Raw genomic sequence first — 26,895 nt, forward strand, 5'->3', positions numbered from 1 at the left:
CACACATCTCAGAAGCATTTTGTTCACTAACACAACACAGCTTGGTTTAGAAAGTCACTCTAAATTTATTCAAGTAAGTAGCTTTTACATTTGGCTGCCAGATGTGTGTCAGAATACCTTCTAGAAGCTTGTACTTGCAAGATCCACGTGGGCATTTCCTATTGCTTTCTCCTGGCCCAGTGGCTATTCTCTATCAGCCTGGACAGTAGATTCATATTCTCTTCTTTATCTATTAACATGGAATTTAAAAGACCAAGATTAGAATTCCTTAGTGCCAAAAATGAAAGGGAAAAAAATACATCTAAGTTTTATTTGATTCAAAGATAAAGTTGCATGTTTAAAATAAGTCAGAAAAAGCAAAAGTTGAGGGTTCTCATAGAAACCAACTCCTCCTCATTGCTCAGACATGGGATTTGTGCTTGTTGGGTGCTGTCGCCATGGTGCCACGGTGTTACATAAAAGCTAAAGCCCTGTTGATTTCTTGTCATTGAAAAGACCATCATGACCCTTGCTTTTGATCTCCAATGCTTTGTTTTCTATGTAATGTCCATATGAGGTGGATGTTTGAGATGGGCACTGAAGAGAAATTCAAAGAGACAATTGGGGGTCGGCATGGTTCTTTCTTAGGCCCGCTTGTTTTGTTCCTCTCCTAGCTGGTGGTGATATTATTGCAGCTGCTGCTTATAGCAAACCCAAAACAAATGTGTGTATTGGGAAGCAGACAGCCTGCCATCTCCAACCCGCCCCCCCTTCCCACACACCCCCAGAGCCAGCCTGGCTGGATTGTTTACCACCCGTTACCACCCGGCTCTTAAAATGCCACCGGGAGGGAAAGGTCTTGTTAATCAGGGAGCATTTTCCCTCCCCTTAAAAATCGTTTTCAGATCCTGTTCTGCAATGGGGAGAATTATAAAAGGTGGTTCTGATGCTGGCCCGATTGTTATCTGAATTTTTTTTTTTTTTTTCATTTTGGGAATGATTCTTTGGTGTCTACAGCCAATGATAAATCAAGTTTGATGAAGCCAGTTCTGCACACTGCCTGGCTGGACTTAGAGCCAGAAATCCAGTAGAAAGCCCCTAAGCCATCCCTTCCTTGTCATCTCCTTAGAAGTGGGCAGTGGTTTAGCATTTAACACCCACTCACCTTAGAGTCCTAGAAATAAGAGTTACTAGATTTCCTTAATGAACTCCCCAAGTGTTCTGAATAGGACATTGTTATAACAGGTTTGTCGCATCTGTTTCTGCTAGGTTTAATGTCTCTGGCTTTCATTTAGCAAAAACAATTCTTGAGTATCAACTGTGTTCCAGATACCAGGGATACACAGAGAACTGGCATTTACTTTACCTCAAATAATCGCAGAGTGGGGATCCACCATTAAGAGGCTAACAACAGCTGGAGATGAGACCTGAGAAGTCAGCCCTGTCCTGGTGATATAAAGCCCATGACTTACATCAGAGAAACTCAAGACATGTTTGAAACCAAGCACTGTACAGTGGCCCTGCCTTATGCGCGGAAGGGTCATTCCAAGACCCCCAGTGGATGCCTGAAAACCACAGATAGAACCAAACCCTCTATACTGCCATTTTATCCTGTATCTACATACCTGTGATAAAGTTTAGTTTATAAATTGGGCACTGTAAGATATTTATAACAATGATAACATAGGACAATTACAACAGTATGCTGTAATAAAAGTTATGTGAATGTGGTCTCTTGAAAGATCTTATTGTACTGTACCCCCATTTCTTGGGATGATAAAATGCCTACATGATAAGATGAAGCAGGGTGCGTGATGCAGGCACTATGACATAGCATTAGGCTATAATGACCCTCTGACAGTACATCATAGGGAGGATCATCTGCTTCTGGACCACACTGGACCATGGGGAACTGAAACTGCAGGAAGTGAAACCATGGATAGTGGGGGAACTACTGTACCTCCTTTCTGTAGATGCCTCCCCTTCCTTTCTTCAAAAGAAGCTGTAGTTACTGTGGCATTGTAAAGACTGGGTCATATTTGTGACCAATTGGTCAATTGGAATTATGAACTAAAAACAGCTTCAGTCTCCACTCTTACTCAGTTCTGACACCCTGCCTACAATTACCTGAGGAGTTGGATCCCTTTAATTAGAATCCCTTCATTCTTCTTTTATGCCTTTATTCTGATCACTGAAAGAGCTTTAGCAGTGACATGTTCCAAAATTGGCCCACAAGATGCTACCTCCCCTAAGGTAACAACATAGCAGTTCAGAGAACAAGGGAGAGAAGAAAGAATTTGAGACCGCGCAGAATCCTTGTTTCATTTCTGACCCTTTTAATACAAGTCGAGTCCTCATATAATTGTAGAACTAACTCTTAGAAGCCAACTAGTCCACCATTTGCCTTGCTCTTTGGGCCATTTTAGGTAATGTAGGACCAGCTGGCCCGAATGGGATGTTTTATAGTTCTCCATTATTAACAGATTAATTGATGGTATTTGCAATTTGAGGTCTCCAAATTAATTCCAATTTAAAGCTTATGAGAAAACTCAAAGCAAGCTTTTGGTGCATGAGATGTGTTACATATGTTGCTGAAAACCAACAATGTGGTTTGTTAATTTGGTTTTATATGTATATTCAGGTGATAACTACATTCCTCAAAATTAGGCAGATGGCCTATCTGCTTCTGTATTTTGTGCCAATGGCTTAAGAGTTCTGGATTTTGTTCTTGATGCTTAGGGAAGAAATAACTGTCTAAACATTGTTAACACCTAAGAATTTTTGAAATTGCCTTGGACATAGTTAAGTATTACATTAACTTGGACATAGTTAAGTGTTACTTCTCTTAGGCTACATACAGAGTTCAAATGTCTTATTCTCTATACAGAGTGGGGTTTTAAAATTTGTGTTTAGTTTTCTGGTGGTGTTGGGGAGGATGGCAAAGAGAAGTATAGAAATGGAACTAATTGAATCGGGGGGTAAAAATCTCTACTGAGAGTCTGTGAATTATAAATCAGCTCGCTGCAGCAGCAGGAACTCAGGTATTGGAGTACAGTCGGTATGACAGGAAGCTTATTTTGGTTCTTTCTGTGCCTTGCCTTGTCCTTGACGTTTACTCCAGGGGACTGTGTATTTAAAAAGAAGGAAGAGGTGTCTGCGGTTTCCATCTGGGAAACTTTTACAGCATTCTTACCTGGGGTCTTAAAAGGCAAAGGATGAAGCTGTCCTGCTAGATGAGACAGTATATAGTCTCCCATCCTCTTCCCAGCTGTCTGCCACCTGGCTGTGTACCTAGCCCCCCTCTAGCTGTCAACCAGGCATGTGGCACATACTAGCAGATAAAGCCGCTGTTCTGAAAGTCTCACCAAGACAGCCATTTTGTCTGATTCAATCAACAAAAATGTGTTAAAATTTTCAGGGAGCAGCATTTAAAGCAGAGATATTTAAACTTGAATATTATTTAAGAAATCTTTCCCAAAATTGTAGAAAAGAAAATAGTAGCTTCCTGGTCTGGGCTACTTTCTTGTAAGAAGAGGGATAGGCTTAGTGGCCATATTTCAGTTTTAGGGTAAAAAAAAAACAGTATTTTCATTTCAGTTGGGAAGTTTATTTATAACCCAGTAGTCATCCCCACACTTAGTGTTTCTGATATTTTGTCCAGATTTTTCTTTCCCCTAATAATTACACCTCCCCGTTCTCAAGCTAAGCATTTTCCCTCCTTTCTTGTGTTTACACCTTTCAAATATTTGCAGATTGTTATCTTGTCACCCTCTTAGTCACCGCTTAGCCGAACTGTACAGATTTAGCACCTTTTATCTTTCCTTTAAAGACAGGCCTCCCTGCCCCTGAGTCATTTCCATTGCTCCCTTGAAATGTGCTCCAGTTTTTTTCATTTCCATGTGGCCACACAGCTTCCGATAGCAGAACTCGGGGTTATAAGTGGGGATGGTTTCCCTCCTTTGTTGTATTGGAAAGGAACCTGAATCTCTCTACCATGCTCCATCAGGCCTCCCTGGCATTGCTGGTCAGCGCTGACCTCTTCCTCTCTCTAGCTCAGCTGCACTCCCAAGTGAGACAAGCTAAAGACCATTGGGGTAAATGGATGTAGCTGTGCTCACCTTTTTTTCTTGAAGTGTTATGTAACCAATGGGAAAGTGGGATGCATGTAGCCAGGGGTTCTTTGGGCCCCTCCCCTGGTATTTGCGGAATATCTGCATTAACCCTGACAGTTCATTAGCCATTTCCTTTTCTGTGTCTTTACTTCTTCTCAAAAGTATTTTCACCCATACTCACTCATTCATCATTTCTTGAGGATCGACAGTGCCACTGTGTGCTAGGCAGTGTACTGGATCTTGGGAAGAATAAAATCTAAATGACACAGTACCCAGCCTAAGAAGCAATTTAGTTTTAGTTTTATTTGGGTTGCAAATACCAGGTTCTCCTAGAGGCTTGCTCATGGTAGCAATAAGAGGAGAGAGCTGATTTCTGGGAACATCCCTGAAAAATCTAACAGGATCCAAGGTAAAGTCCATTGTCTCCACTCCTAGAATGGGAGGTGGTCTGTGGGTATGTAGTACTCCACAGCAGGACTCCAGGGGGAGTGCTTCAGTGTTGATGCTGGTAAGTCCCTTCTGCTTATTGCCTCCTTCCTCTGGCTCTTGATGGGCTTATGTTTTGCACACTGCTGGGTTCAGATTCCAGAAAGAGAATCTTTTTGGCTCATTCATGATCTCCCATTTCTTTTTGGACAGAGCTTTTTTCCCTTTGCCAGACCAACTGTAGATTGGCCACATCGAATCACATGCAGCAGCAGCAGCTCTCTCCGTCTCCTCCCAGCCCCCTGTCAGCTCACCTCCATCCCCAGTTTGTGGTAAGGGAGAGGACAGAGGCCAGAGTCAAGGGCTAGAGAACGTAGTTGCCTGATGCCTTAGCAAGGGACTTGGTGTGGTGAGCCCCATAACTGACCTGTCCAGTACATTCTACCAAGTCTCCCAGGCACACATGCATCTGCCTAACATAGTCCAGTTAGTATGTGTTGTTTCTCAACATTCTGCAACCTGTAGGTTTAAGAGTAAATTCATTCACCAGTCACAGACCTTATATGATGGATATGTTTTCATTGCTGGTAATTAAGCTTTATTGGCACAAAGTTCTCTTTTTCCTCATTGAGTGCTCAGCTTCTAGCACAGTGCCTGACCCAGAGTAGGTGTTGATGATATGTCTGTGTGAAATGGAACTGAGTGAACTGTGACATTTTTAAGTATCCAAAGCAGGCAGAAGGCAAAGATCATGTCTGCATGCTTCCTGTGCCCATCTCTCGGTACTATCCGATGCAGTTGTGAAACACACTGGACATGAAGTCAGCATCATTGACTAATACTTCCAGTTGGTTATTGTTTCCACCTGAGTTTTGTTTCTTTTAGTTAATGCCTGATCTCTTGTTTGCTAGACAAAGTGCCATTGAGAAGCTGTCACTTCTAGCCAAGGCAGATTTGCCACACTTCCTTTTAGCGCCCAATAAAGGGAAAAGCAAACACACTTTGAGCGCAGAGGCTTAATTATCATAAAACTCAACATACAATATAAAATATTCAGAGCGATACATGACTCTCACATAGCCTTCAATAGAATCTCTTATATAGCCATTATTGTGTCATTAACAAGAATTCGTACTTCTTGTTCCAAAGCTGACTGACCAAAGTGTTTGTGTTAATTGACCTAGTTAGTCAATGTCTCTGAATGTATAATTTCTTTTTAATAGAATGCTCTATAGCCAGCATTTTTAATTTGAAAGGGGGCACCCTGAACTCCAGGAGTCAAGCCTTGTGTGAGGAATCTCAAAAGGGCATAACCAAAATTGTAGGATTTTATCACCAGGGGAGGCTTTGGAGGTCCTTTATTTTATAGACAGAGACCATGAGGCCCAGAAAGGTTTCATGCTTCATCATTGGCAGAACAGAAACCAGAATCATCATGTGCTGATAGCTAGGGTATACATTTTATCTTTCTAAACCAAACAAAATCAGATATATCCTCTTTTATTTTAAGCGGTCTTGGGCAATCATTATATCCCAGAAAGCATTTTTAAAAAAAAATATATTAAAAAGGGGGGGTTTTGGGGATCCCTGGGTGGCGCAGCGGTTTGGTGCCTGCCTTTGGCCCAGGGCGCGATCCTGGAGACCCGGGATCGAATCCCACATCGGGCTCCCAGTGCATGGAGCCTGCTTCTCCCTCTGCCTGCGTCTCTGCCTCTCTCTCTCTCTGTAACTATCAAAAATAAATTTTTAAAAAATTTTAAAAAGGGGGGGGGGTTTAGCTATAGGCAGATGGATCTGTCGGGCTTTAAAGAGGTCAAGGATGGGGCGCCTGGGTGGCTCAGTCAGTGAAGTGTCTTCCTTTGGCTCGGGTCATGATCCCAGGTCCTGGGATCAAGCCCCACATTGGCCTCCCTCTGCCTCCCTCTGCCTCTGACACTTCTACCCCTCTTCTGCCCTGCTTGTGCCCGCCCCTTCTCTCCCTCCTCCCCAAATAAATAAAATCTTTAAAAAATAAAGAGACCAAGGAACCATATGTATGGATTAGGAGAGAGAGGGTGTGTGTCTTAATCTGCCCTTCATGGACATCAGCTGAAAAACTCCACGGGGTACAGGGTGTCTTCATTCTGTCACACTCCATAATAGGGAAGTAAAATGTTTTAGAATGTTTGGGATTTTTGTAATGCAGTTTTTGGTGATGTTTTGTTTTGTTTTAGGCAAAATGTTTGTTTTTTGAATGGCTTGTAAGTGTCAGGAGTAAGTTTGACAGTTAACCTGCACCTGTGGTGTTTGAAGCACAGCAGAGTTGGTATGTCCTTATCAGCAGGCAGCACTGCCCCAGTGCACTATCAGAAAAGACAGCTATTAGTGGTAATGCACACCATCCAGAATTACCGGCACTTTCTCACTTGGCTGGGGAGAGCTTCTGGAACTCCAGTGATATCTCACTTCATATTTACAGTCTTAGGAGCTCCCCATTGCTGCGTGTCAGCCTGCACAGCTCAACAGCTACAGTCGGGGGTTTGCTTTCTGAGAGCCCAACTTTCTTTCCTTTGACCTGTTTGCTTGCTTGCTTGCTTGCTTGCTTGCTTTCTATTGGTAACAAAGCAGCACACCAGGGACACCAGCCCAGTAGTGCAGTCTTTGTTTGAATAAAGGTGCAGCATAGACTTACTCTCCCATTGACTTACTGGCCAGGTTCTTGGGGAAGGTGGGCTGAACAGAGCACTTCCTTCACCTGGTATCTTCCTTTATCTGGTGTTTAGCAGCAACAGCTGTCCTTCTGGCTTTAGAAGTTAACATTTGTTTCTTTCCCCTCTTATGAATGAACAGCCTATTTCTTGCCCTGTTCCTTGATCCCTTGGGACACAAAAGCAAGTCCAGAAGCTGATAAATAAGCACTCAGTGTAACCTTTGAACTCTAAGAGGGCCATCAGTACCCTCCCAGTCCTTTATCTTTTTTTTTTTTTAATTTTATTTATTCATTTATTCTTGAGAGACAGAGAGAGAGAGAGAGAGGCAGAGACACAGGCAGAGGGAGAAGCAGGCTCCATGCAGGGAGCCTGATGTGGGACTCGATCCCGAGACTCCAGGACCATGCCCTGGGCTGAAGGCAGGCACTAAACTGCTGAGCCATCCAGGGATTCCACCCCCCTCCCCCAGGCCTTTATCTTAACACTTTAGTCTACACCAGTGTCAAGCTGAGGGCCTTGACCCACTGGAGTCTTAATTCAGTGTCATAAGCATCTTTTTTTCTCTTTAGTGAAATAGAACAGAAGAGATACAGAGCATATCACTTGTAGTCGAGACTAACCATTGTTTTGTGGAAACCTCACTATGTGTAAGTGTATATACCTATATGTAAATGTATATATGGGTCATAATAAAATTAAAAGTTTGAAAATGCTCAACTACACAGTTCTGTATCTGTAGAAGTACATTCTGCCTCTCCCTGCTCAGGCCCTGTTTTAGTATCCTTCCTAGTGCCCCTTCTCCCCAGTCTAGCAATTTCTCCTGAGCATGGAAACTGCTACTTTGGTGGCCCCAGGGCCAAGCACCCCTCCACTTTACATCCCAACACCAGCTGTGCCTAGACTCCCTAACCCTGCTCACCAAGAAATGGAGGACCATAGGCCCTGGACTCCTACCTAGTCTCCATTATAGCTTATAACGCCCTCTAATTTACAGTGTTGTTGAACTCCAAAACTGGACTTTTTCTCAGTGGCTTTAGCATCTGACAATCTAGGGTTCAGATAGGCCACTTAGTAGCTTTGTGATCTTGGGCTTTATGTCTATTTATAGGTAGAGGGTACTCAATAAGTACTCATTTTGCACCCCTTAGCACTAATACCCAGGTTCCTACTTCCATCGCATGTGTTTTTAGCATACAACTTCTTCCTGTCTGTCTTGAGCTGAGATGTGACAGTTTTGACTGAGTTTCTGAGAAGGAGTTACTTTATAAGAGACAGCCCAGAAGAAAAGGTAGTAAATGAGAAAAGCAGAGATGATGCTCCTGTTCTCAAGCACTTTCTATTTCCTCTCCTTTCTCTTGCCCACCTTGTCTGACAGGAATTAATGTGCATCGAGGTTTTTACATTTTTCCACTCAAAAAGAAACAGGGAGACCACCTCCTTCTGCTTCCTCCACTTGAAGAACTGAAGCTGCTGGCAGGTGGAGGAGCAGCATAAGAAAGGCCCTCCTTTGTCTCTGAGTCTGCATGGAGCAGTTGGGTTTGAGTCACCTCAGGCCCAACGGTCTCTCTCCTGAAAGACATTTTGAATTCATTTCAGGTTGATTTGTTTAATTCCCTGGGCTTGTTGAGCCATCTTGTTTTCTGAATGTAATTACTTTGTAGTCTCCCAAGATTGAGAGAGAGCTACTGGGATCTCTAGATTTCTTGAGATTTCTGAGTACCAAGATCATGACAGCAGAGTAGAGTGAGTACATCTACTCAGCCAGAGAGTCTCAGAAATCTTCTCTGCCTTTTTTATGCAGTTATTCCCCCAATTCCTGCTGCCCAGTTGTCCCAGCCTTTTCCCAGTTCTGGCTCCCAGTCTGCAACCACCCCATCAGCAGCACCCAGCTCGGTCCCACCCAGATGGTTGCTAAGGGTTGGAAACAAACTGGAAACTTACTTTAGCATTATTCTTGTTTTGCAGCAATGCTTTGTGGTATGTGGCCAAAAAGTTCAATAGAATTTTTTATTTTTTCCTGACAATTCTGTTTTTGCTTAGTTTGCAGATATAAAATGAAAAGTGTTTTTGGCTGTTGTTGTAGAGATTATGGGCTCTCTTTCATTCAGTTTTACTCTAGCTCCATCTTTCCCTTCAAGGTTAATCTCAAGCTCTTTGGCTTGGAGTTTATTACTTTCTTTTACAAAAATAAGTTCCACTTATCCCATGCAGCCTGGCATTGAAGTACCCAAAATGAGGCAGCCCTGGTGATCTTCTTACTCGTGGGACACTTGGGCAGGGCCTGTGGCTGTCCCATCTTTTCATCGGTGGGAGAATGGCCCTGGCCACCAGCCCAAGCTGCTGTCCTGCTGCAGCTGCTGTCCTGCTGCTCTCCCACTCTGCTGTTTCGTTTGATGTGATGTATTCCTTTTGTGAAGCCTTGAGGCTCGGAGAAAAGGCTCTGTTCTTGAGCTTCTGAAAACTCAAGGTATAAACTATTCCCTTTCCTCTGAGCTTCATGACCTTGAATCTGTGCTGTGGCCAGAAACATGAGCAGCCACCTGGCTTCATCCATAAGAGATATATGGCTGGGATATATCCCAGCAACGGTTGCCCCTCTTCGCCCAAAGGCTCCCTGGTAGGTGTTGGTAGTAGCCTAGACACCCTGCTACTCTGCCTTATGCAGCAAGAGAGACCAGCGGTGCTTCAGAGACTTGGCATTAAATGCATCCTCCCCCATATTTTGATCCTTTCCTTTTATTGTGTCTCTAGCCTAGTTCAGCTTTTTGCTTTAAAATTACAGCTACAGTATGAATTTTTTTTGAAATATTTATAAGTAACTCAGTTGTCAAAATGTGACATATTTCATGGTCTCACTGGTGACCACTGTAAGTGATAAATACATTGGCAAAATGAATGGCTGACTCAAAGAGTAAAAAGAGGCAGTCTGAGATGGGTAGTAAGCATCTGTGTTGTATAAAAGGCTGTCCTTGGAGGGGCACCTGGGTGGCTCGGTTAAACATCTGCCTTTGGCTCAGATCATGATCTTGGGGTCCTGGAAATGAGCCTGCTTCTCCCTCTCCCACACCCCCACTTGTGCTCTCTGTTCCCTTTCTCTCAAATAAATAAATTAAAAAAAAAAAAAAAAAGGCTGTCCTCAGATATAAAGAAGTGTGAAGAACGGGATCCTCAGAGATCTTTATAGGCTAGGTATGGAGTGAAAGACAACTGAGGCATTATGAGGCAATAATAATAATAATGGTAAAACAATAAAAGTTAAAATGTATTATACCTCTCCATATGCGAAGCTACTGTCTGCTGTGTATTTTGCATACATAATCTCCCCTAGTTCACACAGCAACCCAGTGAGGTAGATATATTATTTGACGAGTTTTACAAATAGGACAGCTGAGGCTTTGAGTGGTTCAGTAACTTGGCTAAGGTCACAAAGCAAATAAGTGACAGAATTAGAATGTGAATCCAGGTCTGTCTGGTTCCAGACACCTAGTACTTTGATCAGTATTGTCTTTTCTGTTTCTCATTCTGAATGAAAAACTGATGGTACTATTATCTAGAATATAGCCAGAGGACAGTGGGGGAAGCTTATGAAGGGAAAATGACACTGAGTTAACACTTTGAATTGGACGTTAAAGTCAGATCATAAAGAGAAGACGTCTAAGAGTCCACTGGAATGGCTCTCAGAAGGCAGAATGCCTGGGGGTAGCAGTATCATTTAGGTGAGAGAACCATTTATGTAAGTGATCATTAGGACAGACTCTGAGATTGCAAGGAGGACAAGATGGGGGTGGGGTGCATCCTGCATCTGGGTGTCTGTGTTCCTGCATGTCTTATATGGAACTCCCTAGGTCGTCATGATAATTTCCAGGTGCTGTCACTGAGAGTTCCTCTCCATTGTTGCTGCCCTGGTGGTGTTGGTTTTTCCGTCTGGGGTCCCTTATCTCAGATGTGATGGCATTCTGATCTGACTCCTGCCTTATTGGAAAGGTTAGGGGCATTAGGCCTACTGGGCCCCTTTTCATCACAAATTCTCCTTCTCTCCTGACACAGGCATCGAATGCCCCAGAGGAGCGCGAAACCTCCCAGGCTTGGTGCAGGAGGGAGAGCCTTTCAGTGAGGAAGCAACACTTTTCACCAAGGAGCTGGTGCTGCAGCGAGAGGTGGGACATTTTACAATTACTTCTTGTCTGAAGAGGGTTGAGAAAATGGGGCTCCCTTGGTCTAATGTTTTTCTGCCACGTCAGGGATGAGTGTGTCACTTTTTCCAGTGCTCAGCCTTCCACATCCACCATCTGTTGTGTGTCTGCCCACATCCTACTTCCTTGAGCCCTGCATCATTGACCAGCCACCCCTAAGTCGCCCCTCACCATTGGCGACCCAGGATACGTGGTGTACACCAAGCCCGCCTAGCCAGCGTCCTAACGCAGAGAGGGCTTACAGCTTTGCAGTTCTCCTTCTTGGCGAATTAGCCTGAGCTGCCTGCCTCCAGCTGGATTTAGAAGCTTGACTAACCCTGTCAGAGGCCAATTTTCTTTGAACATTTATTTGTATCTTTGAGTAATTGCATTTTCTGTAGCGGGTTTTCTGACTTAATTTAATTGTATTTCTGTTTCTGCCTGTTGGGCTGGCTCTTGCAGGCAGGAGTCAGGATTCTTAGCTGCTGTGGTGTCCATCTACCTGCTAATTTTTTATCAAGTCATAGTCAACTGATCCATCTTCTTTCCAGGAGTATTCCAGTCATTCATCCTGCTAGGTGGGCACAAGAAAGGAACAGTGGGGGAGTGTGTGCTAGGCTCAGACTGAGGATTTTAGATCTGCCTTTGTCCTCATTTCTTTTACCATCAAACCCATAGGGTCCCTTCAGCTTTCATGCAATATCATAATATGCACAGAACTAAAAGATTATAGAGTCCAGGAGGTTAGCTCACTCATGGGTCTTTGTAGATCCTTGCAATCAGACATGAGGCCTTTGGGGCGTTCATAAGCTTCAGCATCGCTCATTTTGATTTGAATCACCAGTGAATATATTGTGTACTAGGGGTACAAGAGAACACACTAGCCCAAGATACTGCATTGGACTGCCCTGGCCTGTAGAAAACCACCTCTTTGACTTCTGGGTGAGCAGTACTATTTGCTTTTGGTTGCCACCTCTTTAGGATTTCTTTAGTACATACCTTCCCATTTCATGAAAAGTGGTATGGCAAAAGAAATCCTGAGTTTCTTAATTCAAGAGCTATGAGTTCCCGTTCCCAAAAACAAACTGCAGCTTCCTGGGCATTGCGCCAGCTCTGTTGGCCATCTGTACAATGGAGTGCTTACCCCCTTGGCTGTCTCTTCAGTCTCACCTTGACCCCTATTTTGGTTTTGATAAGATGCATCCATTCATGTTTGTGAAGAAGAAATCCTCATATTGGCATGCAAAGTGCCTTACCCCTCCCCTCTATTTTGTAACTGTGCAACGTAGCTTGAATTTTTATCAATTAAAGATAGGCCCCTGCTAGAGAAGTATTTTAAGAATCCAAACACTCCAGTTATCTCTCAGTAGCTGTTGCGATTTGGGGCATGGTAATGAGGTAGAAGCACAGATATTTTAGAATTTCCTCCATGTGGGCCTTTGGATAACGAACTACAGAGCAGTTCTGTGTTGGCAAAAGCAGGTAAGTCCACACAAGGTCTGGGACTTAAAGACATCACAGAGGTAGCAGCAACAGATGTTCATTTGGTGGTTGTACTTTGGATGGAGGGAGGAAAGGTTCCTTGGATCCTGTGAGACCTGCAGTAGCAACATTCTCATCACTTCCTGCCCCTCCCCACTTCTGTGTTGTCCTCCCTTTTCTCACCACCACCTTCCCCCTCGTGTTTCACGTCTCCTGAAGTTTCTTTCCCTTTCTTTTTCAACTCTCATTTCCCCAGCCACTTTTCTACCTGCTCGTGTTTCTGGCCCGCTGATGATATCCAAAAGCACAAGGGGGTCAGAGAGAACACTGACCACTAAACAGAGTGAGTGGCCCAAAGTTCTTTTACTCTCTTAGTTACTGTGACCTTACTTTATCTGTATGTTTGCTGATATTTGATTGTGGGAAAAGATAAATTTTTCCTTATCATCTTTGATGCCCCTAACATGTGCATGAGTTTGTAGGTCTTAGTATAATCCAGATTGATATTTAGCATTCTTGGCTGTAGTGGCCCAATCTTGCAGAGCCCTAAGTTGGGGTCTCCTGTTATAGAAACTTTCTGCCTTTTCTTAGCTGCTTATATGATTACTTGGCCTGACTGTGTGTGTGTGTGTGTTTTTTTTAAGACTTTATTTATTTATGAATGACACAGAGAGACAGAGAGATGCAGAGACACAGGCAGAGGGAGAAGCAGGCTCCATGCAGGAAGCCTGATTCGGGACTCAATCTTGGGACTCCAAGATCACACCCTGAGCCAAAGGCAGATGCTCCACCACTGATCCACCCGGGCATTCCTGGCCTGTTTTGGAAGGTCTTTATCCAGAGGAAAAAGGAGTATGGCCTAAACTCAGGATAATTTGGAAGTTTATTTAGTAAAGGACATTTCTAGCCTGTTCTCCTGGGCATTTGCCTTCATATCATGTATGAAAACTGTTTTCTGAATGCTGTACAAATGAAGAGCATTTTTTGTTTTGTTCTAGATTTATTCACTTAACTTTTACCTGTATTTTTATTCCGTACATTGTCTTGGAGAACATTTTTCTTGGTGTTCTTTCTCTTCCTTTCACCCCACAAGGATCTAAAACAGCCTGATGGTTTGGCATTCCCGGATGCAGAGATCCCTCCCACCCTTAGGAGAAACTACTGTGTAATTGGATGTCTGAGTGTGGATTCACAACCTCTCACCCAGTAGCTCTTACCTTCAGGGCCGCCTCCATTGTGCCCCACTCCGGTGTTCTTCTAGAGCGGAACTGTTGCTGTCATGGCCCCTGTTGAACAGGTTTTTTGTATCTTGTGCCTATTCCCTTGATAATCAGATTTAGCTAAAGTAATCAGGTATGATGATGATGTGATTGTCCTTGACCCCCATCCCTCCCCTTTAAATTTTTCTTTTTATTATATTATTTTTGACCAGGATTTCTCTACCCTCTATCCACTTTCCCCAGTCACTGGAAACTTACAGTATCATATAGGAGAGAAGTACACAGATTTCATGATTTCACAGCATGTCCTGGGCCCCCTGTGTGATCCCACAGTGGTGCTTCCATCAAGTTACTCACATTTATGAACCAGTAAACTGACTGGAAGAGGATGTGGAGTGGGGGGGAGACTATAATGGACACTGCCCCCAGGTTAGCCCCCCTGCTAGGGAGCAGACAGACAGCTGGGGTACAGATGCCTGACTCCCTGTTTATGAATTGCATTGTCTTGGCTTTGGGTAGCCAGAGGAGAAATTGCTGCCTGTGTCTTTCTCTGTTTTGAGTAAAGAGTTGTAAGTCATAGTCTTTCCATCCCATAGCCTCATGTAGAGCCTGCCAGAGTATCACACAAGTCTCTTGTTGACATTTCAGATGGTCCCTAATACCAGAGACATAATAGCCCTCCTTTCCTTAAATGTGTTTTACAGTGACACTAGCACACTAGCATGGAACTACTGACATTCCTGGCCACCATTCAGCTCCATTTTCCTGTCACCTTTCATGTATCATTGTATTTCTTCTTTCTCCAGTTTTCTATGTGGTCCTTCTTAGCCATTGGTTCCCATTGTCTTTTTTTTTTTTTTTTTTTTAGATTTTATTTATTTGTTTGTTTGTTTGTTTGTTTGAGAGTGCGCATGTGCATGGGACCTCGCACACAGGTGGGAGGAGGGGAGAAGCAGACTCCCCTGCTGAGATAGGGCTCCATCCCAGAACCCTGACTGGGATCATGACCTGAGCTGAAGGCAGACGCTTAACCAACTAAGCCACCCAGGCACCCCAGTTGTCTTTTGTTGCTTTCCCTGAACTAGGGGTCTCAGAGGACTATTCCACATCAGGAGTTTGAGTATTCTGGCATTCTTGCTCCAGGGCAAGAGAAAGAGCAATTTAGACACCATCTTGTTACCTGACTCTTTGTAGCCTTGGCCAAAGCAGCCAAGGAACTCTGAAAGGACTTCATACTTATTTTTTTACTCGAAGGAAATCCAATTAGCTCAGCAGTTCTTCCCACCCTGACTCAGTATGTAACAGGGGTGGGCAGATATGGCCCACTGCCAGTGTTTGTGAATAAAGTTTTGTTGAAACACTGCCATCCTAAAGAAAAAAAAAGAAAAAGAAAGAAATACTGCCATACTAATTGTTTTATGAACTACGGGTATGGCTGCCTTTATATTCTAACAGCAGAGTTAAATGGTTACGACAGGCTGTAAGGCTGGCAAAACCTAAAATACTTACTTATCTTTTTATCACAAGAAGTTTGCTGACCCTTGCTGTACAGTAGGTATATACTGAGTGGGTTGGTTTAAATAGCTTGTAGCCCTGAAAATGACAATTTGCTCTTATGCCCCTGCCTTTGAGGCTGGGCTACTTCTGGGCCACGCAGAGTGAGATCATTGTGTCCATTGCTGTAGCTGTGACTGTGAGCTATATGAGTTCTGTGTCCCCCTGGATGGCATGAACTTGCAATCCCCCCTTGTGGGCCCTCCTCCCGCAATACAGCTGCCTCTTTCAGGCAGTTCTCTGCCGCACTGCCAAGAACAGGAAGATCTGGTGTAGCTTCCCAGATGGGGAACTGTGCCCATTGCTAGCATCTTCCCAGAAGTAGTGGCAAGAGATAACATTAGCTAATGGGTAGATAACTGGCTTAAATGTGCAAACTCTCAGTTTTTGTACTCCAGTTATCATGTGGCTCTGGATGATTCTTTCCTAACTTGGTATTCCTGTCTAAAGTATTAATCTGGCAATCCAAAGCCATCTTCTTCCTTTTAAGGGCCTTCCTATGAATAAAGCAGTCATCTGGGATCTCTTCACACCTTGCCAGAAGGCCAGCTAGCCAGCACTCACTCACTGACCAGCTGCTGCCTGTACAGCACTCTGGTTGCTGTCAGGAAATCCTGCACTCTTAGAGAAGGGGCTCTAAGGTATTAGTAGAGATCAGTGTCACAATTAACCCTCTTCACAGTTCCAGGCTATAAGAGGTAAACATTTCCCCAGGGCAGGAGGTGGGATGTATGGAGGTTTGGTGATCATTTCCAAGACCTTTGTCAATGACCCCATTGTCCTCTTCAGATCTCAGAAATTACCCTTTGCTGCTGCCTGGAAAATATCCTCATGCTGGGCAGCCTGAGCTGAAAACTCTGGCTACTGCCCTGACCTATTTCCCTTTTCCCTGCTGGCATCAAAAGGGAGGCTGCCCGCCTGCCATGGCCAGGGCATAATCTGGATCCCCTCTCTCCCACTACCCCCTGCTTTTTTAAAAAAAAACAAAGATGCACAAAAGATCCCAAGCAACTCTTGGTGTCTGAAGAACATGTCTTTACGTTTCAGAGGACTATGGGCTTGGCAATGAATATTGGTGTGTATTTATGGAGAGATGTTTGAAAGAGAAACCTTAGCATAAAAGAGATGGTTTCTTGGGGAGTTTTGGGTTTTTTTTTCTTTTAGCACCAAGTGTGCTGCATCATGTCTGAAAAAGATAATAAACAGTCTAAGCAGTTTACCATTGAAACTGTTGCCCCCCGTTTCCCCATAGTGCTGTGGTATATGCTCTCACCCTTGCTGTTCCCAGCTGTCCACGCAGGTCCCTTCCCTGTCCAGGAGATATATGGGAGGAGGGACAGTAGCACAGTTAGATCTCTGGATCAAAGCAATAAGGATATTTCAAGCCACGGGGAAACCCAGAAAGGTAAAGGAAACCTAGTGCCCATAAAGCCAGTGAAACACTGCTCTTAGAATCTCCCTTGGTTCTGTAACCCTTGCTGAGCCATAAATAATAACCTGCTGGCAAGGCAGGCCAGCTCTCTACCAACATTTCCCTTATTTCCAAAGAACACCCTATTCTACATCTCTGCCACTGCCCAGGTAAAAGGGAATGCAGTAAGGTCACCTTTCTCAGCCACTCTCCTACTCCATGAGGTGTTGAGGGCTTTTGGAGGCTAAGGCTTTTCTCTTACCTCCCCACACACTCTTGATGGTTCAGCCCCTCCCAGTGGTCTTCCAGTTAGTTTTCCATTAAAGGCTATTTTGTTTGAAGGGAGCTCGGGTAAGGACCTCGTGTCTTAATCATGATCACCCTTTCCATTTATATAGTATTTTCTACTGTAAAAGTGCTTTCATATACAATATTTCATTTTAATCTCAAAGTAAACCTACACAGGAAATATCCCAGTTTCACAGTTCAGGAAACTGAGATGGATGGTGACCTGCCTCTATTCAGAGTTTGTTGTAGCACAAATACCAAACCCAAATGCATTCCAAATCAGGTGCTTTTTCTTCCCTAAATTTTGCCAATTTTTCTATTAGAATGTGGTCATTCTTTTAACAGTATATACCCTTTCTCAACCCTCAAATATCAGGACCTAATTAATTTGTAGAGGACTTCCCTAAAGGTCCAGCAAATAAACTGAGAGTTCATCTCCAGTAAGGAACCACTGAGTGTGATTCTGGATGCTCATAAGACTTGAGGGAGCTGAGGGATTTACTATGGCCACACCTTCCCAAAATATTTATTCTCTTGTCAGCTTTTACACCTCTCAATTGTCTGATACCTGCTATCTGTTGTTCGACTTTTGTGGGCTTTCTTTTTTTCTTTTTTTTTTCTCATGATGATTCTTCTCTGACCTACCTTGCTCCATTTCAGCTTGATATATATATCCATATTCCTATTTCTAATATTTTTTAAAAGATGTATCTTGTAAGTTAATCATTTAGAAGTATATAACTCCTGGGACACCTAGGTGGCTCAGCAGTTAAGCATTTGCCTTCAGATGAGGGCATGATCTCGGGTTCCAGAATCGAGTCCCACATCAGGCTACTTGTGAGGAGCTTGCTTCTCCATCTTCCCCCTCTTCCTGTGTCTCTGCCCCCCCCCCCTTCTTTCTCTGTCATAAATAAATAAACTCTTTAAAAAAAATATATATATATATATATATATATTACTCCCCATTGTCCCTGGGATAAAGTCTGATTTCCTTAGTTTACATATATCCTTGATTACTTCTCCAGCTTCATATTTCACCATTACTCATTTCACTCACCTTATTATACTCCCAGTTCCCCATTTTTACCATTCCATTTCACCTCATTCTTTAGGTCAACCCAGGCTCCCCACCCAGTATATCAACCACCCTCTCTTTGCTTTCTTATTCCTACCTGTCCTTTTAAGATATAACTCCTTTTCTGAGAAGGCTTTTCTTGATCACCCAGACTGAGAGAGATGCCCTTCCTTTGGTCCCTGTAGTGTCCTGTGCACACATCTGTCATGCACTGACCAATATCATTGAAGCGATCTGTGGGTCAGCCTCCCCCCTAGATCATAAGCTTCTCAAGGACAGGATCCATGCATGCTCTTGTCCTTGTGTTCTTTGTACTTCGCCTAGTGTCTGAGAGATAATTAATAGATTGACATTCATTAAATCTACTACTTGGTTCCCTGTGACCTAACTCTAGAGATTGGGAAGAAGGCCTGTTCTTTTGTTGTTCCTTGTAGTACTTTGGGAAGGCTCTCTAATCTCAGCATTTGTGAGTCAGGGAGGAAGACTGGAGTATTGAAGCCAGACACACAGCTGCTAACTCAGGCGCTTCTCATTGAAAAAGTACATTATCAAGACCTGACTCTGCTATCACTCTGGGACTCTGACATCCCTGGGTCTCCCCAGCTCTCCAACCAAGATACTTAAAGGTAATGAGATCATGATGTGTGTTTTTGAAAAACTTCTAGTATTCAAATAGAAATCATTAGTATCCCTTCATCATTCTCCTAGTATGCTACTCCTCTCTTTCACCCCATGGTGTATTTCCTGTCCTTTGCTTTTGTGGATCAAAGGGTTTATTTTGAAGTTCAAGTCAACCATTTCTTGTTCAGTGATAGGCTGTAAGCACCATGTGAACTAGGCAGGTAACTAGGCTGTTACCGGCCTACCTATAGCTCCTTCCTTTCTGGGCTCTTGGCTCTTGCCAAGTATCTCTAAAAGCCCTAGAAGGAAGGTCCTCAATTCCCATTCCAACACCTAAATGAAAACGGCATCATTTCATTTAGAGGTGAGGTAAAAATGAAGAATGGAGGATACTGTCAGGTTACCCCGTTTTTCCCTTCCCCTGGCTGCTAAGTCTCCCCTGTCAGCTTTTAAACTCCCCAAGTAGACAGTCACCAGTAGCCTTCCCTAAGCTAGTTCAGCAGCATATGCTGATAGGTGCCGATAGTGTGCTGGCTCCAGTGGGATTCCTCTCTGCAAAGCTGCTGGCTCAGCTTAAGCTGTTGTCTGTTTCCCTGTTCTTCTGCTTGGAACTTTCATAGCCAGTCAAGCATAGAATTGCATCCGTTCTTCTGAAATAGCTCCTGGGCCTAATTTTTCATTGGCTTGGCCAAGATCCTATTACCTGTAATTATGTCATACAGGCTGACTGGTAAAGTTTGATAGGCCTCACTGCCATCTTGAGACTAGTGTTCACATCCCAGCCTGCCTGTTGGGACTGGGGACAGAATAAGGTAGAATAAGGTTTATGGCCACAAGGGATTTGGCCTCCTTGGGGACATGTAGGAAGGTCTCAAGGATGTAATCCAGTCTCAAGGAAGAAAATCCTTTTCAGCAGAGGGATTCTTCCTTTCCCTGGGGAATTGGTCCTTACTACTATGAACTCTTCCTTCAGAGACACTAATGTTTCCTCTGCCAGTTCAATTTGTTCCTACCAGTAGAAGGAAATAGAAAGTATAGGCCTTAGACCTCGCGGATGTTGTTTCCTCCATAAGTAGGTCCTTAGCAATGTTGAGGCAGGTCCCTGGACTGATTTTTTTTTTTCTCTCCATCTTTACTTCTGACCGACATCAGTCTTAGAGTAAAAATGCAAAAGGCTCAAACATTACTTCCTCTTGGATCTTTCTGCTAGAATGGTCCACAGTACGTACTTTGAACCTCATCTAAATTGAAGCCTGGAAATGAGTATAGTGGACACTGATTGCCATTGGAGAGTGCATTTATTGGTTCACTACAAGATTATCATTATAAACACATGACCATGAAAATCCTTCGGACAGAGCTTTGCTAAGCAGAACTCCTGCCACCTATGGTATTCAGTACTGTCTGCCTATCTGACGTAGAGTTCTTTATGAGCCATCCCTGTGGACAGCAGCTATTGCCAGGTGTATCCTGGTCTGCCTTCTGTATAGTTATGTAGAGCCTGTGACCCAGAACAAATGGAAAAATTCTATCAAGAGGTAAGAAATAAGAAATTTCTGGACTACTCCTAGGTTAGGATTGGGCTAGGAGAGCTGGGTGCCATTTATTTATTTGTTTGTTTATTAGAGACAGAGAGAGGCGCAGAGACACAGGCAGAGGGAGAAGCAGGCTCCATGCAGGGAGCCTGACATGGGACTCGATCCCAGGACTCCAGGATTACACCCTGGGCTGAAGGCGCGCTAAACCTCTAAGCCACCAGGGCTGCCCCCATTTATTTGATTTAGTTTTATCAGGTGCCCCTAGTAATAATGCCTGTTTTTTCCTACCTCTTCAGTCATCCTGAGTATTCACTGCTTCTTGAGCTTTGGTAAGGATTCTCTTTAAAAAAGAAAAATGGGGAGAAAAGAAGCTAATATCCAGAATAGAATAGAATAGAATAGAATAGAATAGAAAAGCAGCTCCAGATTTTTTTCAGATGAAGTCCCTTATTTGTGAAGTCTGTCCGTTTCCTTCTGGGAGCCTAATTTGGAAAACAGTTCTTTATTTCATATCTTCTGACTAGCAGATCATACTTACTTTACACACTAAAGATGACTTCATGCAGACTTGCCCCATTCTCTTGTTTCCAGAAGAGCTTCACACAGGACCCCAAGACATTGGCAGCACCCATGTAAAATGGAATGTGAGCTTTCATGCTGTCATGTTTGGGGGTCTTTAGGCATCATATCTCACTTTTCAGTTTGTCCTAACCATTACCAGACACACCTACTGCCTGAATGTTCATATCTTCTCCTTGGAATTACATAATTCAACAGATATCTTTTTAGAACGAAGCCCTTAATATATAATAGCAGGGCTGCCAGAGCTCCAGCAAAGAATAAAGATTGTACATTTCATTTGCTCTTCAGGTAATACTAACATTCTGGTGTTTCACGTGTGACTCCTCCAAGGACATAATAGTGACTGTTCTAGAGCATGAGCCAACATTTCATTTGCTCTTCAGGTAATACTAACATTCTGGTGTTTCACGTGTGACTCCTCCAAGGACATAATAGTGACTGTTCTAGAGCATGAGCAACCCTGCCCTCTTCTTGCCATTAGCATGCTCACTCCCTGTGTCTGTTGCCAACGACTAGACAAGATTCTCTGTGTTCCAAATCTGGCTTTATTGATGAACTTCCCACTTGCCACTCCACCTGTGACAGTTTCTGGTCAGCTGAACTTAAATGGATTTTGAAAATGAAAGTGACCAATGGTCTGTTATGAAATGCTGTGGTGCATGAAATAAGATTATGAGCAGGCCTGAGAATTAACAGCAGATACCCTAACCGGGTCTAAACAACATGTGTCACTTATTCAGGAAGGGTAAGTTCATCCTTAGACCAACATCTCAAACATTTAGGGACGTTTTTTACCTTCTTGGTCACTTAAAAACTCCATTAGTAATGTGTTCAGAGTCAGACCTATGTTCTTGTTCTGGCTTCACCATTCACTGAATGACCTTGGACATGATCCTTAATCTTTCTAAATCCAGGACCGTCTCAGTGCATAATGAAATTCAATAGAATGGTGCTCCTAGAGTTGCACAGGGCAGCAGTCCTGCTAAACCTAACTCCTTCACCTGCAGCAAAGGGTACCTTCTCTCTAGGGTTATTGTGGAAATCATGTATATATGTAAAATTCCCAGCAGTGGTGCCCTGTTAAATAGTAAACACTCAGCGAACAACAGCTTGTGTCATTATTTTTATTATGAATGAAAATTCTTCCCTCAGACGTTAGCTAAAATCTAGGACTAGAACCTCAGTACGGACAAACTGTGATACCAAGTAGGGAGGTAGGCTGGTCATCAGCATATGTGTTGGGAGCAGTATTCATATTAGAATCAACAAAGAACAATGGTTAGTCCTCACCAATGCTCTTCACACACCAGTCCTGTCTAAGCCAGTGATGGCAAATATGTATGCTCCTCCCATCTAGCACCCATGGCACATGTTTACAGTCACAGCACTGTTTTGGCTTAGGGCTCAGAATCTTCTTAAAACAGGACTCCTAGGAGCTTCTACCAGTTGAGTGAATTTGCCACTTTGATACCTATTTGCCATCCTTGGTTTAAGTTCTCAGAGGGCAGTCTAAATACCATCAGGGGTTATCTAGTCCCTTTTCTCTGAAGAAACAGGGTCTTTTTTTAAGATTGTTTATTTATTCATGAGAGATACAGAGAAGAGAGAGAGGCAGAGCCATAGGCAGAGGGAGAAGCAGGCTCCATGCAGAGAGCCTGATGCGGGGACTCGATTCCGGGACTCCGGGATCACGCCCTGAGCAGAAGGCAGGCGCCAAACCGCTGAGCCACCCAAGCGTCCCAGAAACAGGGTCTTTTTGCCTCTGCTTCCACATGGTCCTACATGTTAGAATCTCATCTTTCTAGGCAGTGTCACATTCAGTGGAAAAGTGAAGGTGTGGAGGGTAATGGCCACAGAGTCCTAACCTGTGCACAGAGCCTCTTCTAGACTTTGGAGAGGTAAGGCCAACCCTCACCAAGAGCCAAGATTCTACAGATTCTTCATAGACATCTAAGAAATAATGGCTTGGGTATATTTGCCATTCAGTCGAACTGCCATATGAGTATTTGGAGGATGATCTGCCAATCCTCAGGGTTCTCCATGCTTTCTTTCCATTTACACAGGACTTCTGACCTTGCTTATTTCTTGGTGTCCCTGTGACATGAAAATCACGGATATAGGGATGCCTATCTAGGTCCTAACTGGCCCAGGCTTCCTTATCCTCTGGAATAGCATTTGCTCTTTTTTGGCCCCATGCCACCTTAGCCTGGCCACAGCAATCTAAGATTGTCATAGGTTTATCTTTGATCTGTATTAAATTTGAGGATTGGAGAATAGTGGCGTGCCAGGCACGAGCTCTAAAGAAAGATCTAGGTGTTAACCAGGATAGAAAGAGACAAGAAAAGGACCCAAGATGAATCTTTTGGGATAGTCACTGCAGGAAGAACAAAAGCTATCTATTAAGCCAGTAGTGAAAAGTTGAATTGGAAACAGCTTCACTGTACCATTTTTCTTTCCAGGTTAGCGTAATGCCTCCCTCTTTGCCTTCTCTCGATTCAGTGAATTCCTATCAAATGGTACCAGAAGAGGGTCTTGGCATTGAATATACAGCTAGAAGGGGAAGATTATGCAAGTAAAACCCAACAGGTCCCTCCACCACTACCAGCAGCCTGCACAGGTTTCTCGGTGCTGGCAATGCTAGGATGCTGGTACCTCTCTGGTTAAATAAATCTAAAACTACTGACCCAAGATTTTTATAGCAGTGCTGCAATCCTATATGAGGAAATTCAACAAATAGTCCATTACCACTGATTGGATATGGATTTTTGGCCTGGCCACTTGCCACGTGGTAATTTTAGAATAGGGTCACTTTCGTAATTGGAAGATTCCGTGTAGGAGGGTACTGGTGTTTGCTAAATAGTGTTTCTCATCTTCATGCCCTCTCACTGCCATGCTCCCACCTCCTGAGTGTAGGACCAATCTCTGTCTGCCTGGCAGAGACAGCCAGAGCTGCTCCTTCATCAGCTTACAGGGCTGCAGACGTGGCCATTTCCAAACACCCAGGGTACACTTAACCACTTCCTTCTAATATCAGCACTTCCACTCTAACCACATCAGCAGCTTTGTAACTTGCATTTTATTTTGCCCTTGTTTTGGCCCTTCAGGTATTTGTGGGAGGAAGGTGAGGGGACTGGCAAACTGGGTTTTAACTGATTTCAGAATTACACAATTACACCCTGAGTCATTGTCTCTGGAGAATCATTTAAGCAAGAGCGCCAAGAGCATCCTGAAGGGCTTGCACTCTTTTCACGTACGGGTTTTAAAGGTTGGGTTTCTCTTTCATATTTGATATGTGACAGCCTTCTTGGTTTCACCATCTGCAGAACGGGAGCATTCAGCCCTGTTCTGCCTGGAGAGAGCTGAAAGGTGATTACTAAGGCATGGTGCAGAGGATCCAAGGAGCCCTAGTTCTTCCCACCTAGGTAGAAGGCGAATCACCACATACAAGCTGAGGCCACTCTGTGACCTGGAAAGCAACCTGTGGTTGCTTTTTTTCTTCTCACCTGCATCTGAATAATTCGACTTGGTTGATGAAACAGAAGACAAATTCTGAGATCTGACCATTTTTTACCTCATGGGCTTATTAGCTATATCAGTTTTCACTTTTCTCCCTGTCATAAAATGTCTGTTATGTTGCCCTTTTCTTGACGTGACTTTGGTTCTGATAAGCATTATATCTTAAACAGAAGCTGTCCCAGAGCACTGAAGGATTCTCACAAGTCTTTCTGATAGCCAGCTGGTTGGACTAAGCCCTGAAAATCAGACACTTAAATGTATATCTTTCTGTTACTAGTTGTTTATGCCTATCTGTCATAACAGTGTGTACTGCTTCCTGTTCTCTGGGTAAGATCGTATTTACATACAGTATGTCATCTTGCGTGTCTGTGCATGGTCATTGTCCTGGGATTCAGATCAAAATTCTCACGTTTTAGCCCCAACCTCTGATCTTTATGATGTATCTTTCAGCCCAAAATGTTTCAAAGGATAGGCTTGAACTCGTGGAGCCATGGTCTTTGTTATTATCCAAGTATGTTGCAAGACAGTTCTACTTTATCAGCTTTGTCTGGCTTCTTTTGGCTATTAACCCAGGGCTGGGGGTCAGTATGACAAAGCTGGAGTTTGCCCTCAAAGCTTTTGATTCTTGTTTTCCCATCCAGAATTATATTAGTTGTTGAGAGATAGCCCAGCTAGACACCACTCAAAAATGACAACTTTAAAAATTCTGAGGCCCTGGGACCTGTAGCACCTCTCAACATGCAGACTTCTAGCCTTGCATCAAGGGAAGCCATATGGTTTCACTTGCCCTGTTGCCCTGATGAGGCATAGCAACCACATGAAGTAGAGAGGGAGGCCCTGAAACTGCTCTCCGTAGCCAGCTCTTCAAGGTGTGAGGAAGGGCTCTTTGTGAAACATTCACATATACACCCAACCGTGGCTAACATCCAGTGACGAGGAGACTACTGGGAAGATGCAGCATTCTCACCCTGCCTAGACTTCTTTCATCTGTCCTTCCTCTCTGATGCTTTCATCCTCCCCCTTGTGTTTCTGTAATTTGTACAGTTTTGTTGAGAGGTATTGAAAAGATCAATAGCAATTCACCTTTTCCCTTATTGATTAAAGTGATGGCAAGTAAAAATGGCAGGCAGTACCAATTCATTCATCATGAGCTATCTATTTCCTACCAGGCCACCAGTGACCTCTTCCTGCCTGTTAGTTGCTGAGCTGCAGCTGAGAATTTTAGGCTGTTTTAACAAGAATGAGTTTGTGTTTGGCTCCTGTAATCAGAGCTGAGTGAGGAAGGAGACTGCAAGTAAGGAGCAAGAAAATGACTGTGGAGCCTGTTCAACTCCACAGCTTTATTTGAGGGGTTCATCACACGTGCAGTATTCTCAAGAAGAGAGAGCATGGTATTAGTTGATGGACACTACCACCTTACCCAGCACTTCCTCTCCCCTTTTACTAAAGGGCACAGCCTTCCTTTATGATCCTACAGAATGTAAATGGAGTTAGGGGAGCAAAAAGTCCATGACACCTGTGAACTAGCTCTGGTTTTGCTGCACATGCAAATGTTTGTCATTCCCTTTGAGACTTCAGGTAGTAACTTTGGCTCACCCTAGGGGAATTGGGGGTGCCTAGGGTTTGAGCTTGAGTCGGGGTGAAGGAAGGGCTCTAGTGCTTAGAAGAGGTATCTACCAGGGGATGGAGAATGGAGACAGTTTTTAGTTTTTATCTGCTTCTTTCTCCACTCTAGAAACAAGCACAGGAAGGTCATGTGTGTCTGTGGGTTGTTCTGTTCTCCCTCATTGAAATACCTCTGACTCTCTGTTGGAAATGGTGATGGAAACACAATCAATGACATTTCTGGTGCCGTGCACTAAAGAGCTCATTTTTAAAACTGCATCTTGAATGGCAAATATTTATTTCTTCACTCACCTGGTGGGATGACCAAGAGTCTTTCAATCCCAGGGCTCTTACAAGGGAAGTTAGCGCTGACTACAGAGGCAAAACGTGGTTAACTTAGCTGCTTTTCTCTTTGTGTATTGTAGTTTGAATTTTGTTGGTTCTCTAACGCATAAATACACAGAAGCAACTGCTGCCTACCACGCCTGGCAAGGTTGTTCAGCACTGCGGAGGGGCGGAGAGAGCTTGAGTCCGCTGCCTTGCATAGCATGAACCAATTCCCGAAACTCCTGTGGGTAGAGTTTTGGCTGGGGGAGTATTTCCAGGGCCACCTGGAAGCTTACC

The 26,895-nt window shown here is 43.7% G+C and overlaps 1 protein-coding gene and 1 long non-coding RNA gene across 4 annotated transcripts in view; both read left to right on the top strand.

Moving 5' to 3' along the window:
* SND1 (staphylococcal nuclease and tudor domain containing 1) overlaps window positions 1-26,895 on the top strand; it is a 420,919-nt gene that overhangs the window by 310,522 nt on the left and 83,502 nt on the right. The window contains exon 16 of the mRNA XM_077857229.1: window positions 11,255-11,364. Within this exon, the coding sequence (XP_077713355.1) occupies window positions 11,255-11,364 (110 nt within the window). The remainder of the gene's footprint in view (window positions 1-11,254; window positions 11,365-26,895) is intronic.
* The window catches only part of LOC144289028 (uncharacterized), a 79,476-nt gene continuing 63,970 nt past the window's right edge, over window positions 11,390-26,895 (top strand). Inside the window, exons 1-3 of one of the 3 annotated variants that reach the window (XR_013357103.1) lie at window positions 11,390-12,861; window positions 13,118-13,204; window positions 18,844-21,505. This is a non-coding gene — a long non-coding RNA (uncharacterized LOC144289028). Of the gene's footprint in view, window positions 12,862-13,117; window positions 13,205-18,843; window positions 21,506-26,895 lie in introns of those variants that run through there. The other 2 variants (XR_013357104.1, XR_013357105.1) reach the window with 2 other exon arrangements.

This window comes from Canis aureus, chromosome 18, assembly GCF_053574225.1.
Source record: "Canis aureus isolate CA01 chromosome 18, VMU_Caureus_v.1.0, whole genome shotgun sequence".
Taxonomy (NCBI): domain Eukaryota; kingdom Metazoa; phylum Chordata; class Mammalia; order Carnivora; family Canidae; genus Canis; species Canis aureus.